The sequence below is a fragment of the Motacilla alba genome, chromosome 3 (genome assembly GCF_015832195.1).
Source record: "Motacilla alba alba isolate MOTALB_02 chromosome 3, Motacilla_alba_V1.0_pri, whole genome shotgun sequence".
Classification (NCBI taxonomy): domain Eukaryota; kingdom Metazoa; phylum Chordata; class Aves; order Passeriformes; family Motacillidae; genus Motacilla; species Motacilla alba.
Genome location: NC_052018.1, coordinates 14658939 through 14673764, shown reverse-complemented (window position 1 = coordinate 14673764; position 14826 = coordinate 14658939). Strand labels below are relative to the sequence as shown.

General features: G+C 37.7%; 1 protein-coding gene across 5 annotated transcripts in view; it reads left to right on the top strand.

Annotated features, from left to right (window-relative positions):
- The window catches only part of GREB1 (growth regulating estrogen receptor binding 1), an 88358-nt gene that overhangs the window by 30326 nt on the left and 43206 nt on the right, over positions 1-14826 (top strand). For 4 of the 5 annotated variants that reach the window (XM_038133606.1, XM_038133604.1, XM_038133607.1 and 1 more), the window contains exons 2-5: positions 2543-2699; positions 6627-6752; positions 7479-7655; positions 14376-14558. In XM_038133606.1, the coding sequence (XP_037989534.1) occupies positions 2543-2699; positions 6627-6752; positions 7479-7655; positions 14376-14558 (643 nt within the window). The remainder of the gene's footprint in view (positions 1-2542; positions 2700-6626; positions 6753-7478; positions 7656-14375; positions 14559-14826) is intronic. The other variant, XM_038133605.1, reaches the window with a different exon arrangement.

Here is a 14826-nt window from a genome sequence, read left to right as displayed (position 1 = left end):
GAGGCTCTTCCAGGTCCAGCTCTTTGCCTTTTTTCCCCCCCTCTTTGTATTGGCAAGTATTTTGCTCTGCATGCTCTCCATGGAAACTGACCATGTGACAGGGAGATGCCCTTTGATTTATCAGTAGATGGGGTCGAGGGCCATCTTTCTGTGTCAGTGTATGGGGGTTTTTTTAGTAGATCTGGTCACCATCTATGTGCTTGGCTTGGACTTTCACAAGCGTTTGAATGTTTAGCCTGTGGCACCCAGTTGTATCCAAGAGAAGCATAAATCAGGGCTGGGAGTGCTGAGGTCATTGAAGCAGGGACATAGGACTCAGTTTTGCTTCCTGATGCTATGGAGTCAGCAATTGGCAATTCAGATACCACAGTCTGAACAGCTCTAAAGAAAAGAGGGCATGACAATTGCCATATAATTAGAGAGAAATGGTTTCTCCTTTGCTTGCTTTGGAGAAGTAGTTTCTCTTGCAGTTGAGAGTCAGTGGGGCTGTGAACAGCAGAGATTGGTGCTGGCAAAAAAGCTCCTGTAATGCCCATTTTCTGGTTCCAGTGGTGTGCGTTTGATGATGAGAAATGGCTAAATATATTTATCACATCTTCCAAAATAGGTTGCTGGGTTTATGATTGTGTTTACACTGATTTTAAGACCACACAAACACATGAGATCTACAAACATGCTTGTGTTCCAAAGGATTCCAAAACCTGCCTCTCTCATAAATAATATAATCTTAACTGATTCCTTATCTGTAACTTCACATTGATAAGATGATGGTTTCTGCCATCCTTAGGATTAAAAGCAGGGTTTCTCTTCTGACCGCTTGTGGGCTCTATAAATCCTGAGCAAGCATTCAGCATTGGATATAATTCATTTCAGAGCTAGCCTGGGGTTTCCTGCATATATCTTTGATAAAGCTTGTTAAGGACATTACTGATGTCAGGCTTTTCTCATTGTCTTCAGCTGCCTTTGGTGTAGGGGAAGCAGTACTCAGAAGGAGCCAGAGGGTTCCTATCAGTGTGGGATGGGAACTGTGATCAGCTTTCTGTGTTGGAGGAGAAGATGTAGCCTGATTTCCATATTAGCAGTAAACATCTCTAATAGGCTTTGCAGCTTCCCTTTTACCCCTTACCAAATGGATACATCAGTACTATTCAGTGCAACTTCTCTCATTTTGTGTATATACAAGTATATTTTGTTGGTAGTGCCTTCATTTAGTCTAAATAATTTTGTTCAATACTGCCTCCATTGTTTTTATTGTTCTCACTATGGTTCTGTTAATATTGTGTATATCTATTATAGCAATGTTATATCATGTAGTACTAGCTATACTCTCTATGGAGTATTAATCTGATATAAACAAGTACAATAAAATGTGATTATATATGTAAAATATGCTTTACAAAGTCATAAAAAGATATACAAATCAACAAGTTTGTGTGTTGTTCCCTTCAAACCCCTTTTCCCATCACAAGCAGTATGTGGTTTCACAGTGGTTTCCCTTTTGCTTGACTGATTCCTGCGGGATGCTTCCCAACAAGCGAATTTCCCAAGCAGCAGCCAGTGCTGGGGAGGGGCTGTTCACTGTTCAGGAATTACTGCCACAAACAGGAAGCGTTTCATGCTTTCTATTCACAGTTACTTGAGGAGGGAAAAGACATGGGGCCCAGGGCAAGAGCTACTTTGTAATAGGAAAAGAAAGCTGACATGGCTTTTGGTTACACCAGTTCATTGTGTTCCCTGTGGAAAGTAGGTGTCAGTTAATTCCATGGAATATTCAGCTGGAATAGACAGCCTGCTCAATGACAGATTGAATAAATTACATGGTTTCACTAAAAGTAAAGTCCTAGTAAATAAGGGAATGCAATATCAATGCATGTGGATGGATACTGTTTCATTAAAAATTTTTTTTAAAAAGCTGTTTTTTACAAGGAAAAATACTGTTTAAGGTGAAAAGTAAAAGTTATATTTCACCATCTCTGGGTTACAGCAATGTTGCATTATTTATGAGACAGCACCTCTGAAAGTAATGTTGAACTGCTTTAGCCAGGTTCAGCCATGATGGACCATGCAAAGATAAGTACACAAAACTGCTGTTGCCCAGATCATTTATTCTGCTCAAATCGCCTAAAAATGCAAAGACTGTTTAACAATAGATTCATGACTATTGCAAGTACATCTCCTCAATTGCTATATAAATCAAGGAATTACTTGAATAAGATTTCTAGTCACTTTTTCAAGAAGGTGCCAAAGCTTGCTGCCTTTCTGCTGAATTAGAGAAAGCTGTTACTTTTAGATAACTTCCTGTAATTTACCAGCAGGATCTGCTCCGTGACTGCTGCAGTCAATGTTCTTTGCCTTTCTTTGTGGACAATGAAGCATTTCTCTTTCATGAGAAATGTTGAGCCTGGCATCAGCATGCAGTGATTGAATTCTGAGTGCTTAAATTGTAATATCTTTCTTTCTTTTTTTTTCTTTTTTTTTTCTTCTCTCTGTTCTTGTTTCTTTTGCCTTTTTTTTTTTTTTTGTTTGTTTGTTTTTGGAGAAGATGGGAAATTCTTACGCTGGTCAGCTCAAGACAACACGGTTTGAAGAAGTGTTGCATAATTCTATCGAGGCCTCTCTCCGCTCAAACAACTTAGTCCCCAGACCAATCTTTTCTCAGTTGTATTTGGAAGCTGAACAGCAACTATCATCGCTGGAAGGTAGGAAAAAATAGAATTTCTGTTTCTGTCAAAGGCAGTTCTGCTATTTGCTCAGCCATGGCTCAGCATACACATTTTAAATCATAACATGGATAAACATAAGTTTTTATTTGGATTTTTTTTGTGATCTGCAAATATATATGTATTAGAATTGGATTAAAAATACAAAATTCGCTGTCTTTTATTTTGACAGAATTAAGCCACTTGCTCAGATTCATCTATACACATAAATTGAAGTTCTAGGAATTGTTCCATTACATTTGTGAGAAGTCTTTGGAGATTTGGAACATAAATCTGTTATCCTGTAATTTATTGTATACTGCTCAAAGTCACACTCAAAGAAAACCCATAATAGATTTATAAAACTTGTGTGCTAAGATTGATTTTCAGTGTGCATAAACACTGCAGAAATATTTTTTACTTTTTTAGATGGTTTATAATTACTTCAGGCATAGTAATTGTAGTTATTATGTGGTTGCAAAGGTAAAATTTAGGATGGGTACTCTCACAAACCCTGCACAAGTTGATATTTAACAAATAGGATTTCTCAATGAATTTGTACGTATGTTTACAGAAGCCTGATTTTCAGTAATGCAGTTTAAATGAACTGCATGGATCTGATAAACAAATTCATGATGCATTTTGGTGTTTGGTGTCTGTTATTTGTAGTGGTCTTATGGTTCCAGTGATTTTACTGGTGTGTGCATAACATTGACATGGTGGTGTAAGGTTGTGTTTAATAATTTGATTATTTAGTCATGTTTGTCAAGAGAGTGGAGTTTCATGTCTTTTGTCCACACCTACTTTCCCTGTCATACTTTGCTGCTGTTACAGTGAGAAGTGCATAAAAGTCCACAGTAGCACACACACACACACAGAATCAGGCCAAGGAGTAGTAACAGATAAAAGTATTTTGCACAGAATAAAGTCTTTGCTATTGCCTCACAGTGACAGCTGTGAATATTTCTTGAAAAAAAAAATCTGCTTACACATCATTAGTAATTTCCTCTTTTCTTCTTTTTTTTTTTTTGCTAATATAGGACAAAATAATGAGTATACATTAATTGTTTAAATATATATGTTGTTTATTCCCTGCACAAAGTGATCCTTCCATAATTTAATAAACTTCCATGGTAGCTGTGATGTCACAAAATTGATTATGACATCAGTTGGTAAAGGTAGCTACAGGAGCAGATGCATTGTTCAGGAACAAAAGTGCAATTTCACACTTCTGTGGATTCTTTCTCTCTTTCAAGACTTTCAAGGAACTTTGCAAACCTTGAGGGGCTGATTCTGTGTTTGTTGTAGTTAATGGAAACAGAATTGAAGTGTAATTAAAAGTCTCATAACAGCCTCGCAGAGAGCATTCCTTTCATGAAAGTTTCAGACAAGGGGAACTCTGAAGTGATCTATAATAGAGTGCCTCCTGGGTTGTTCCTCAGGTGGAAGAGGTCTTCAAGCTGCTCTTACATACTGCAGCCTTGTCAGAAATTGAATCTTCCACTTCTAGCTATGTGAATCCCTATGCTCTGAGGGGTCAGGAGGCTCCTGAATCAGAGAGACATCCTAGGGGGCTTGTGCAATGCTAATGAAACCCTTTACAGGTGGCAGCAGCTCATGCTTGAGTGCTTTCTCTTTTACTCTTTCTACTTTTGAACTGAAAATGCTGTAGCTTTCTTATTTCTTAGTCTCCACTTCCATTTTCCATTTCTTTCTTAAATCACCTATTACGGTTGAACAAACTTCACAGTTTACCTCTGTCCAAAAGGGAAATAAAACATATCCTGTTCTGTTCTCTTCATCTATCCATACATTCCCATTTTCTTCCTTTTCATGAATTTTGCCATCTTTTGGATATTCCATTCTGCTAATTTAATGCATAAACCCAGCAAAAAGAAAAAAGGAAATTGATCACATTTTTTTCCTTAGTTGGATTTTTTGCTGGTTAGTAAGCTGGGATGGCTCAGCAAAGGCTTCATGAAGTGTCAGAGCTGGCATAAAGAGGAAGGAAGGAAGGAAGAAATTTCTTGTCTAGGAGCAAGGGGAAGGAGTGGAGAGACAGATTCAGCTCCTTTTGCATTGCATTTGGATATTAGTCAAGGTTATGCCATAACACATAATTTACCCTTTACTTAAATAGCATAGATGAAGAGTTTGACTTCTCCCTTCATTCAGTTACAGCACTTTTGTCTTTACACCATGCCCTTAAAATATTTGTGTTTAGTGTTCTGTTCTTAGTTGTGTGCACCAGGACTGGAGCTTAATGTTCAGAGTTCAAAAGTAAACATACCCTTCAAATCCTCTTCTAGATTGGACTGTAAATCTTAATGACCTTGACAGATAAATCTTCAGACTCCGGATTTACTTTCCCCTCCCTAGCTGTCATTTATCCTATAGTAGTTTTCTAGATGATTGTACAATAATTTGCCAATAAAATAAAAGGATATTCTGAGGAGGGTCATAGGAAAGAAAAGAGAAATCCTTGATGGTATCCTGTGGGATTCTGAGTACCTGATCCAAAGTCAATTGAAGCAAAGAGAGTATGTCCAGTTGACACTGGGCTTTGGAGGATGACTGCACTGCTTCACTATTTTTCTGTTTCAAGACTAAAACTTGGATCAACAGTGTAATTTCAGCGCCTAACTGCTCTTTTACTTGCCCAAGTACAAGCAGCTATTCAGCTTCCTGCTGGTCCTCAAGTACCTGCAGCCCTTCATGACCCAGTTTTGCCAGTGGAAGCTCTTGTGGTGTGTGCTGCAGGTGTGTCCCTACAGACCCCTAGAAGCCTACAAGCCTAAAACACAAACCCCACTGGGTTCACTTAGTACTTGTGCAGTCTCTCTTGTATGTAAAATGTTCCTCAGTCCTGTCTGTGGAAGTGTTTTCCCCATTCTCCAGTTAATTGCTCTCCGCTTGCCGCATTTGTCCAGTTTGCCAGGAGCTTGTCTGAGCCATAAGAGGGGTTGGAGCCATTGGTCAGTATGGTCAGTTTTGCTGGAGCTGTTGAATCTTGCATGATAAAACCATTGTCCTTTGGGTGGAGAGAAGGAAAGAGGCAGTCTTTAGTTGAAGGGGTGAAACACACAGCAAAAAAGCCCTGTAAAAATGCCTAACACGTTCTAAAAATTGAAGCTTACATCATGTATTCCTCTCCAACATTCAGTACTGCCTCCATAGTGCCTCCTGGACTAGCACAGTCCAAGAACAGGCTGGTGTGTGAATCATTTTCCTGAACATCTGCCTTTCCTTGGCACTGTACAGGGAGTGTTGGTGCATTACTTGGAGCTCTGGACTTTGGTAGGAGACAGACGGGCTGAGAATTAGGTGTTCTTGTCGTGGCATCGTCTGTGGTGAAACTAGTTTCTAGCAGGAACTGTTTTTTCACTGTCCTGTACAAAACCAAGGACATGGTCAATGCCTAATTAATAAATTCTGTACTTGAACTGTAGCCAGGACATTCTGAAGTGCCAAGAAGTAATGACTTGGGGTTTTATTGGCTGTTAATATTATAAACAAAGGATACAGTTACACTGTTTTGATCAGCAAGGGTTCAAGCATTAGAAGTTAGTCACCTAAAAATTGTGTTCTTTTCTTAAAATAGTGTGATTTTTAAAAAGAGTATGTTGAGGCTTCTTTTTATTTGTCCTTTAGGGTTTTTTGCCTTCTCAGGTGCAGTTTTTGAACTTCTTTTGCACAGGAACTAACATCTTTATTTTCTTGGTGAAAGACATTCTATCATAAGCATGACTGGAAGTTGGTGCTTTAAGGAATAACAACTATCAAGAGCTGGCAACAGTAAAGTCATTGTCAAGAGAAGAGAATCCAGTCTGCTCTAATCCTTTCTGTAACTGGGTCACCCTGTTCACTCACTGGTTTGTTGCCAGCATTTTTTGGTGTCCAAGTCATTTATGCTATGATAATTTGCAGCAGGCAGCAGAGCAGATAATGAGGAAGAAGAAGAAGAAGAGGAGGAAGAAGAAGGCTCAGAATCAAGTAGTCCTCCTGTTTCTTACCAGGTGAAGCCTCCCCCAGAAGGATGTTGCACTACTGATGGTAAGGGTACAAACCATGCTGCCAGAAGCATTTGCCCTACTGAAAAGGGTAGAATTTGGGCTATTTCCCCTACAATTTGTCAGAATGAGATAATCTGTATGATATAAAAATCCTAAAAGTGTCAGTGTTCATTACCTGCCAGATAAAGCTGGGTGGCTCTCAGTTGCTCTTCTGTTTGACAGGGTCTTTGTTCAGTGTTAGATAAGCATTTGTGTTGGAATGCCTGGCCCAAGGACAGAACTTCTGTTCTCTTAGGCAACATAGCCTTTAAATTGTCGAGTTTGCAGGCATGGCATTTGCTAAAATGAGTGTGATAATTGTTATTGCTTTATCACCACTCTTTCCTGTTTAAAGTGTATTGTATTCTATAAAGCTGTAAAAAATATTTGAAAACTCAGGAAAAGCTGGTGAAATTCACCAGATTTTGAGACCTGTTTTCTCCCTTTTTGAATGTCTGACCCAAGTTATGATGATAGTGATGAGTCCCATAAATTTGTAGGTTACAAACTACCACCAAGAGAAACTTCATTGTGCGTTTTCAAATTTGTGTTTGTTTATAGCTGACCAAAAGCAGGAAAGAAAATTATCTTTTACTATGCCCTTGATCTTAGAGGGTAAGACTTTGGCTTTCATTAAAAATGTAGGAAATCCTTTAACAAAGACAAGAGTGAGCAGGAAACAAAAACATCTTGTCAACTTAAAATAAGTTGAATTGATTTTTTCTAGGTTTCTGCCAGGCTGGTAAAGATTTGAGGCTGGTTTCAATTTCTAATGAACATATTGAGGTGCCATCTGGATTTTTACTTGTTGGTGCAAAGTCACCAAATTTACCTGATCACCTGTTGGTGTGTGCTGTGGATAAAAGATTCCTGCCAGATGACAACGGGCGCAATGCCCTGTTGGGTAAGTGTCTGACTGCAGTAACTGGATTCTTCTGTGGCTTCAATTAATAGCTAATTGTTTTTTTGAGTTCAGCAGATCTTATTTCTATTCCGCATCTACAGTAATGCTCACAGGTCATGCACAAGAAGATAACAAGTTAGAGCTGGCTGTGTTTGCTTTGGAAAGTTAAAGACTGAGCCACTTCATTAGAGATGCTTCATCACCTTCTGTCCATCAGACCAAGACTAAAGTCATTATTTGACTGGCACATGTCCTAGTTGCTGGAACTGCACATCTAGTAACTGGACTGGTTCAACTGCTGCCTGTGTCTGTTGTAGCTTTCCAAGTATGGATGTGTACAGACTGTAGGCCTGTCAAGTGGAAATTTCAGGCTCTTATATACATATAAACTGTTTAATGATAGTTTAGACCACAAAAAATAATGACCATTTCAGTTTACCTTATTGAGACAGGGATAATCTTCTCCACTGTGTTTGAACAATAGCCTGGGCTCTGCATCCTAACCTATGACTTCTTGCTATCATCATAATATAAATAAATATGAGTGATTATAGGTTGAAATTTTTCCTATATGTACAATTAATTAACACTGTGTGTTTGAAAAATACTCTTAGGAGGATGCTTCGATTCATTGTGTTTAATCTATTTAAAAGTTTAACTTATGACATAAAAATAGATCCTTCTATCTATTTTTATTATAGTCTTTCTGATGGCCATTAACTTCGTCCAAATCAAGCCAAATAGGGAAAATCTGCAATCATGTGAATTACTTAAATGAACATTAATGTTATTAAAATGGAATATTTTTTATATTGGCAAAGGTGGTGCATAATTGGAAGGGGAACTCATTTTACTATCAGGCACTCTCAGGTATGTGTATATTGTTTTCAGAGTTCACCAAAAAAAATGATGCATCATATATCTGTGCACCAGTCTGAGCTTTGAATAGCAAAAGGGAAACATTTCCCAAGAATTTTAAGAGGTTTCTTTAATAAACACTGAGGGATATGACATGAACTCAATTGTTATCTCAGTTTGAGCAGCTCTTCAAGGCATTTGGGTTGACAGTGGAGTGTGAAGGTGCATAATGTGATCCTATGTACAGTAATTTCTTTTCCTATGTGATCTTGTAGAGTTGGATTGGTCACAGTGCATTTGACCAGTGATTGTAAAAGAATTAGGAGGGTTGTAAATCACCCACGTGTTGTCATTTTAAAGATAAAGACAGGAATGTTGTACCACTCAAGTCATTCAGTGCTAGCACTATTAACAGCTTAAGCTCCTTAGGCTGTTAGCAGAGAGGAAGTAGTGTATTTGTTAATTGCATGCTAAACAAGAACAGAAAAAGGCAACAGGAACATAATTGGGAGGGTTTTATGCTAGTTGCATCCTCAGTTTGCTTATTGAATACATTTTAGTTTCCTGAAACCATTTAAATGCTTATTTTTGGCTGTTGTTATACACTTAAACCCCAGTGAACCACATTCTTTTGCAGAGAATTCTAGTAACTCTGTAGTATGACTTTTATGTGTTCTACAACAAGCTCAAATACAAAAGAGTTTACATACTTTAAGATCTGAAGTCTTCATCTGGAAGGTGGAGATGAAAAAATCTTCCTGGTCCCTAATCTAATGAAAAAAATATGTATCATAATACATAATTTAATCAAAAATTAATATCATACTAACATGAGGATAGTATACCATTTGTACAATAGGTCATACTGTGGATAGAAATGATTGTTTGATTCAGGTTTTCATATCCCAGTGCAAGTCAAATCAGGGGAAGTAAAATTAGAAGAAAACATGAGTTGTCTCATGGTTTTGGACACATAGTGGGATAAAAACCAGAACCATCATTGCTCTAAGTAATTTCTTAATGTAGCACAGTGATCTCTGTGTGGCAGTACATTTAAATTGAAAACACGCCATACGAAGAAGGGAAACGATTTAGTGTCTTGCTTTTCAAGATAGCATAGAAGCCTTATTTTTGGTATTCTGAGTTCTGTCAAACATGTTGGCCTTTTGAAACAGCATGGAAAGTGGTCCCTTCAAGCCTCTGTTAGTTTAGAGGGAAATAGAACTGGATTATTTTGAATTGAAATTAGCTGTCATGAGTCAGAGTATATATCCCATACTTTTAGTAAGGCTTGTTGGCGATACAGAGACAGGATTTGTAACCCTTCAGCCTCACTGTTTTTTTTAACCTAATATCATGTTTTTCCTCTTAATCTACTGTATTTTTGTAAGGCAGCTGCTCCTCAGTACTGTTGACTTTTTTCAAAAGAGTTTATTTAAAGAGGGAAGACACCAATGAGTCACCCAATAGTTTCCTGGTTTCTTATGGTCTGCTGCATGTGTTTGTGAAGCTGCCTGTGGATTGCACAAAAAGACCAGAAGAAAGCCGGAAATGTCTCAGTAGTTTCAGGGCCAGATTTTGACTTTAGGTCTTGTTCCCATTTGGGCTTTGATATTCCTCTGAGGCATGTGCCAGTTTATTGATAATGCTGTCCAATTGTCCCACCATCCAGGCAGCTGTGCTTGTGATTTGAAAGTCACTTCTGTTGGAGGTTGTTTTGTTTTTTAGTTTTTACAATTGATGTATCATTCCATAGGAAGAAAACCTCAGCAGTTTCTGGAAAAGACTATATTTTTGATAAGGAAAATGTCTCTAGGCATGTTCCTCATCTGATTCTGTTAATCATGTTAGATCACAGGTTTAACTGCTTTGCAAAACAGATGCAGGTTTTTGCCTTTAGGAAGCTGTTTCTTGGGTTTTATGCAGTCTAAAGGAATGCTTAGATGGAGGAAGTGGTCTGTGATAGTGAGATATTTATTGTTTCCTAATTAAAGCAGCAAACTTGTATCACTCCCAAAGGTACTTTTTCTCTTCTTGTTTTGGTTTTTGTTTTGTTTTGTTTTGTTTTGTTTTGTTTCCTAGTTCTCACTATTCAGGGGTGTCTCTTATGATAAACAAAGCAGCTATTCACCCACCATTTCCCAGAAGACTAAACAGCTGCCTACTTTCCTATCAGGGAACAAGAAATCCTTTTTTTTTTTTTTTTTTTTTTTTACTGTGTCTCTACTTTTTTACTGTCCTAAGGTCAGAATGACAGAGGAAAATGTTCATTTGCTTGCATTGCAAGCTATACGTAAGATGAAAACATTGTAGTGTAAAATACTATGACTGCTTCTTATAAAAATGCAATGATCTGTTGGGCTTTTGTAGCAGTAATGAGTTTCCATACAATGAAGCTCTCCAGCTTGACCATATTGATTTTATTCATTTATTAAACTTAGGACTTCAGTTTCCAAAGGGAATGGTACTGAGTAGGTGGGAAAACCATGGAGCATTGTCAGTGTTTGAGTGCCTTTTTCTGTGAGTAGAACTGAAAAGAAGAAATACTTGTGGTGAAAAGTTGAAAATACGATCATTCTTTGTTTAAGCAAGCTGCAAACTTTCCACCAAAATATTAATGTTAATTAAAAGCCTGTTACTCATTTAAAAGAAAAACAAGAAGCAAATTTTCTGCTACTTTATGAAATATTTGATGGTGAAATATCAAGTGGGTGTCCTTCCATTCTGAACTCCTCTCTTTATCCCTACACAAGCTCGCTGTTGATCCAAAGGAACCATTTTATCAGCGGGAAGGTAGGTCAGGTTTCATAACCTTTTGGTCCAAGGCCGTTCTTCAGAGCGCAAGGTCCCTGCTGTGGAAGAGCTTTTTAAATTATGGACAATTGATTATTGTGATGTGAGCATATTCAAGCAAATGCATATGACAAATCACAGATGCAATCAAACACCTTCTGATTAAACAAACTTCAGAGGGAAACAGCCTTCAGTCACAACTGAGCTGAGCTCAGTATGAACCAGTGACCGAAAGGTGAAAGGCTTTTAGCCCCTAAACCCCAGGCATTGATTTCTAATTCTCTTGTGAAATCAATCCCATGACATAGATATATTGGGTCACCTTATGGCTGACCCAAGTCCCCTGACCTTTGTGCTCTCTGTAATGTATGGAAGAATATTTAATGCAGCTTGTTTATGAAACAAGCTGTCCCCTCTGTCACTGCTGCCTTGGGCCATGGCATGAACAGGGCATTCAGAGGAGGATGATGAAATGTTTGTGTTCTCAGTGTTACTCAGTCTGCCACATAAAATGCTCTGAGCAGGGGTGGCAGAGCCCTGCAATGAGAAATGACTGAACAGCATTTTATTGCACTGGAACTATAACAGCATGCTGTGTTCTATCTGTGGTTTCAGGGCTGAGCTGCATTAATGAAGCAAGGGCTGTCAGCAAAGAGTGCCAGTCAGAGGGAATGGGATGAAGAAGGGTGTTGGCAGGAGCTTGCAAGAAAGGACTGAGTTGCACCCAGAGGGGCTGGAAAAACTTGACATGAAAGATGATGATTTAACTTAAAGGAAAATTAGAAAATAAACTTAAAAAATGTCCTCAAAGGGCTTTTCAAAACAAGTGGACAATTTAGATCTGTTTAATCCTTACTAGCCTCACCTTATGCTATATAGAGTGTAAACTAATTTTTCAGCAGATGCTGCAGAGTTAAGAATAGGTGATAAGGGCAAAGGGTTTTTTTCAGGTAAAAGTTATTGCTAAATCTGGTTTGGGCAGATAGATGTAATTTACAGAAGTGATCTGAAAATCTGAAGTCTAAATGACAAGATTTTTTGTCTGCTGTCCAACTTGGAGTGAACAAATACTTCAACATATGACTTTGTCAAGTTGCTTTGTCAAGACACTCCCAGCAATATGATAAAACCTAAAAAGTGTACTTTTGGAAAAAAACAAAGAGTAAATTTGAAAATGTGCACAGTCTTGTAGGTCGCAACTAGGCAAAAACTGCAGTGCTGCTGCTGTGATGCTCTGTGTGCTGCCAAATAGATGGGAAGTTTTCATTTACTAGAAAAAGCATTTTTGATGATTTCTTAATCATCATAAAATGCATGTAAACTCTACAGCTTTTGCCACATCCGTTCTAATTTTGTTTCCTTTTGTTGTTGCTTTTATTGTAGCTACTCAAGGCTCTGTGATGTTAGACAGATGCTTTTGTGCTGACTGATATAACACAGAGGATTCTGCAGAGTCATGACTTGTCCTGATTTTATGAGTCACAATGACTTTTATCATCCTACTGACTAGGATCAGAGAGATAATAGGCAGCTTTCAATGGTTGTTAGCCACTTGTTCCCATGGATACATGGGAACAGACCAATCTCCACATCAACTTTAGTTTTTAATAAATTCTTCTGAACCTTTTGAAAACTAATGAAAGTGCTTAGATTGAAAACCAAGCAACAGGTGTTTACAGAGAATTATGTTTCAGTGCTTGTACTTTACAGAAAGAAAAAAAAGCATTGACCATTAGTTTGTAAATTTAATTTGTTTGAGATATATGATGGAAATAATAAAATTCATAAATGTCTCTTAATTTAATTTACCATATTATTGATCCTTTATTCCAGTTTTTTTCTTGGACAATGGTATTGTCCACCTTACGTGTTATACATTTCCTTTATTTTTACCATGTTTCAATTCACTGAATAGACCCTTTTCATTTCAATTCCTGTTATTACACATAAAAAGGTACATTACATATGATTAAAATTAAACAAAAGGTCATACTTCAGGTCATGTGTAGGGAACAGAGAGAAAATTTCCATGGGGACGGTTATCTTTTAATTGCTCAGTATAAGATGATAATAATGATATTAATAATCACAATAATAAGTATTTTCAGATAGTTGCATTAGTCTGATGAAGATGAAAATGTCTTAAGAAATGCTGTGTAAAATGGACAAAAGAAAGAAGAATCTTAAGGCAGCTGTGGGAGCAGTGCCCTTTATTTACGATGCTAATGACATCAGCACCATGAGCCCCTTGTTGAGGCCCAAGCTGTGTATCTCAGAATGAGAGGAAATGGCAGTATCCCTGGAAATGCCCCATCAAGCCGGAGTACAAAAAGCTTTACAGGGAAGGACTGTGTCTCTGTTGTGTCTATAAAGTTGCAGACACTTTGTTCCTGTAATCATAAATAGTTTCAACTGCTGTGAAGTGCTGACACAGTCCAGCCATAATTTGACAAAGCTATTTTAAGTTAATAGCCCAGGAATACTTTAGTATTTTGTCCTCTCTAAAATCGTGTCTGTAGTAGGAACTTGGTACTTAAATATGTTTAGATCTATCTAAATATAGTAGCTTACATATCCTTATTTTTTGAGATTTAATTGCATGTTTCATTGAACTGAGTGAAGTGAAATTCAGTGAAATTGAATGATCTGTCAATGAAAACTGAAAGAGAAGTGAAGCACGTACGTGCTGTGGTGCTGAATAGGGCTGAGGTTAAGCAATTGACTCAGTGCTCTTCAGTCAGAAACTTTTCACAGGTAAGTAATAAATAGGAATTGTGATCTTTTACTATGGGAGAAAATGAAAAATATGACCCATTTTATTTGTTTTTTAAATGTGGGGCTGTGTTTTTTGCAGTCTGTTATCTGAAGTGCAATACACTTTCTGTACAAAGTGCAAATACTTTTCTGAGGAAAATGGTAATAAAAATTTCACTCTCTGAAAAAAAAAAACAAAACAACCAAAAACCCCAAACCTAAATACAGCCTTTCCTCTGGAACGAGTCATGTTTGAATGTTATTAATAGTGACCCACCTATCTCATTGGATTATGTTTATTGTTTATTTTATCAGGCTTCTCTGGAAATTGTGTTGGCTGTGGCAAGAAGGGTTTCTGCTACTTTACAGAATTCTCAAATCATATTAATCTTAAACTGACCACTCAGCCCAAGAAACAGAAACACTTAAAGTATTATCTGGTCAGGAATGCACAGGGAGCTCTGACCAAAGGATCTGTAATCTGCTGGAAAGGGGCAGGTAAGATAATGAAGCTGTCTTCCTCAAGCTCTGGTTTTCATCATCCAAGCTTAACTATCACAGGGTCTGGCGTCTGTGTAAAGCCTAAGAGAGATCCTTTGAAAGACTCTCTAAAGCCAGGTGACTGGAGCAGCTGTAAAAGCCATTGTCTGACCTAATATGAGCCTGGCATGTCTGAAGACATTGGTTCCTTCATTCCCAGTGTTGTAGCTTCTAAGCAATTCATGTGTGAAATCATCAGAAAGATAAAGAAAGTTCTTTTTTTTGT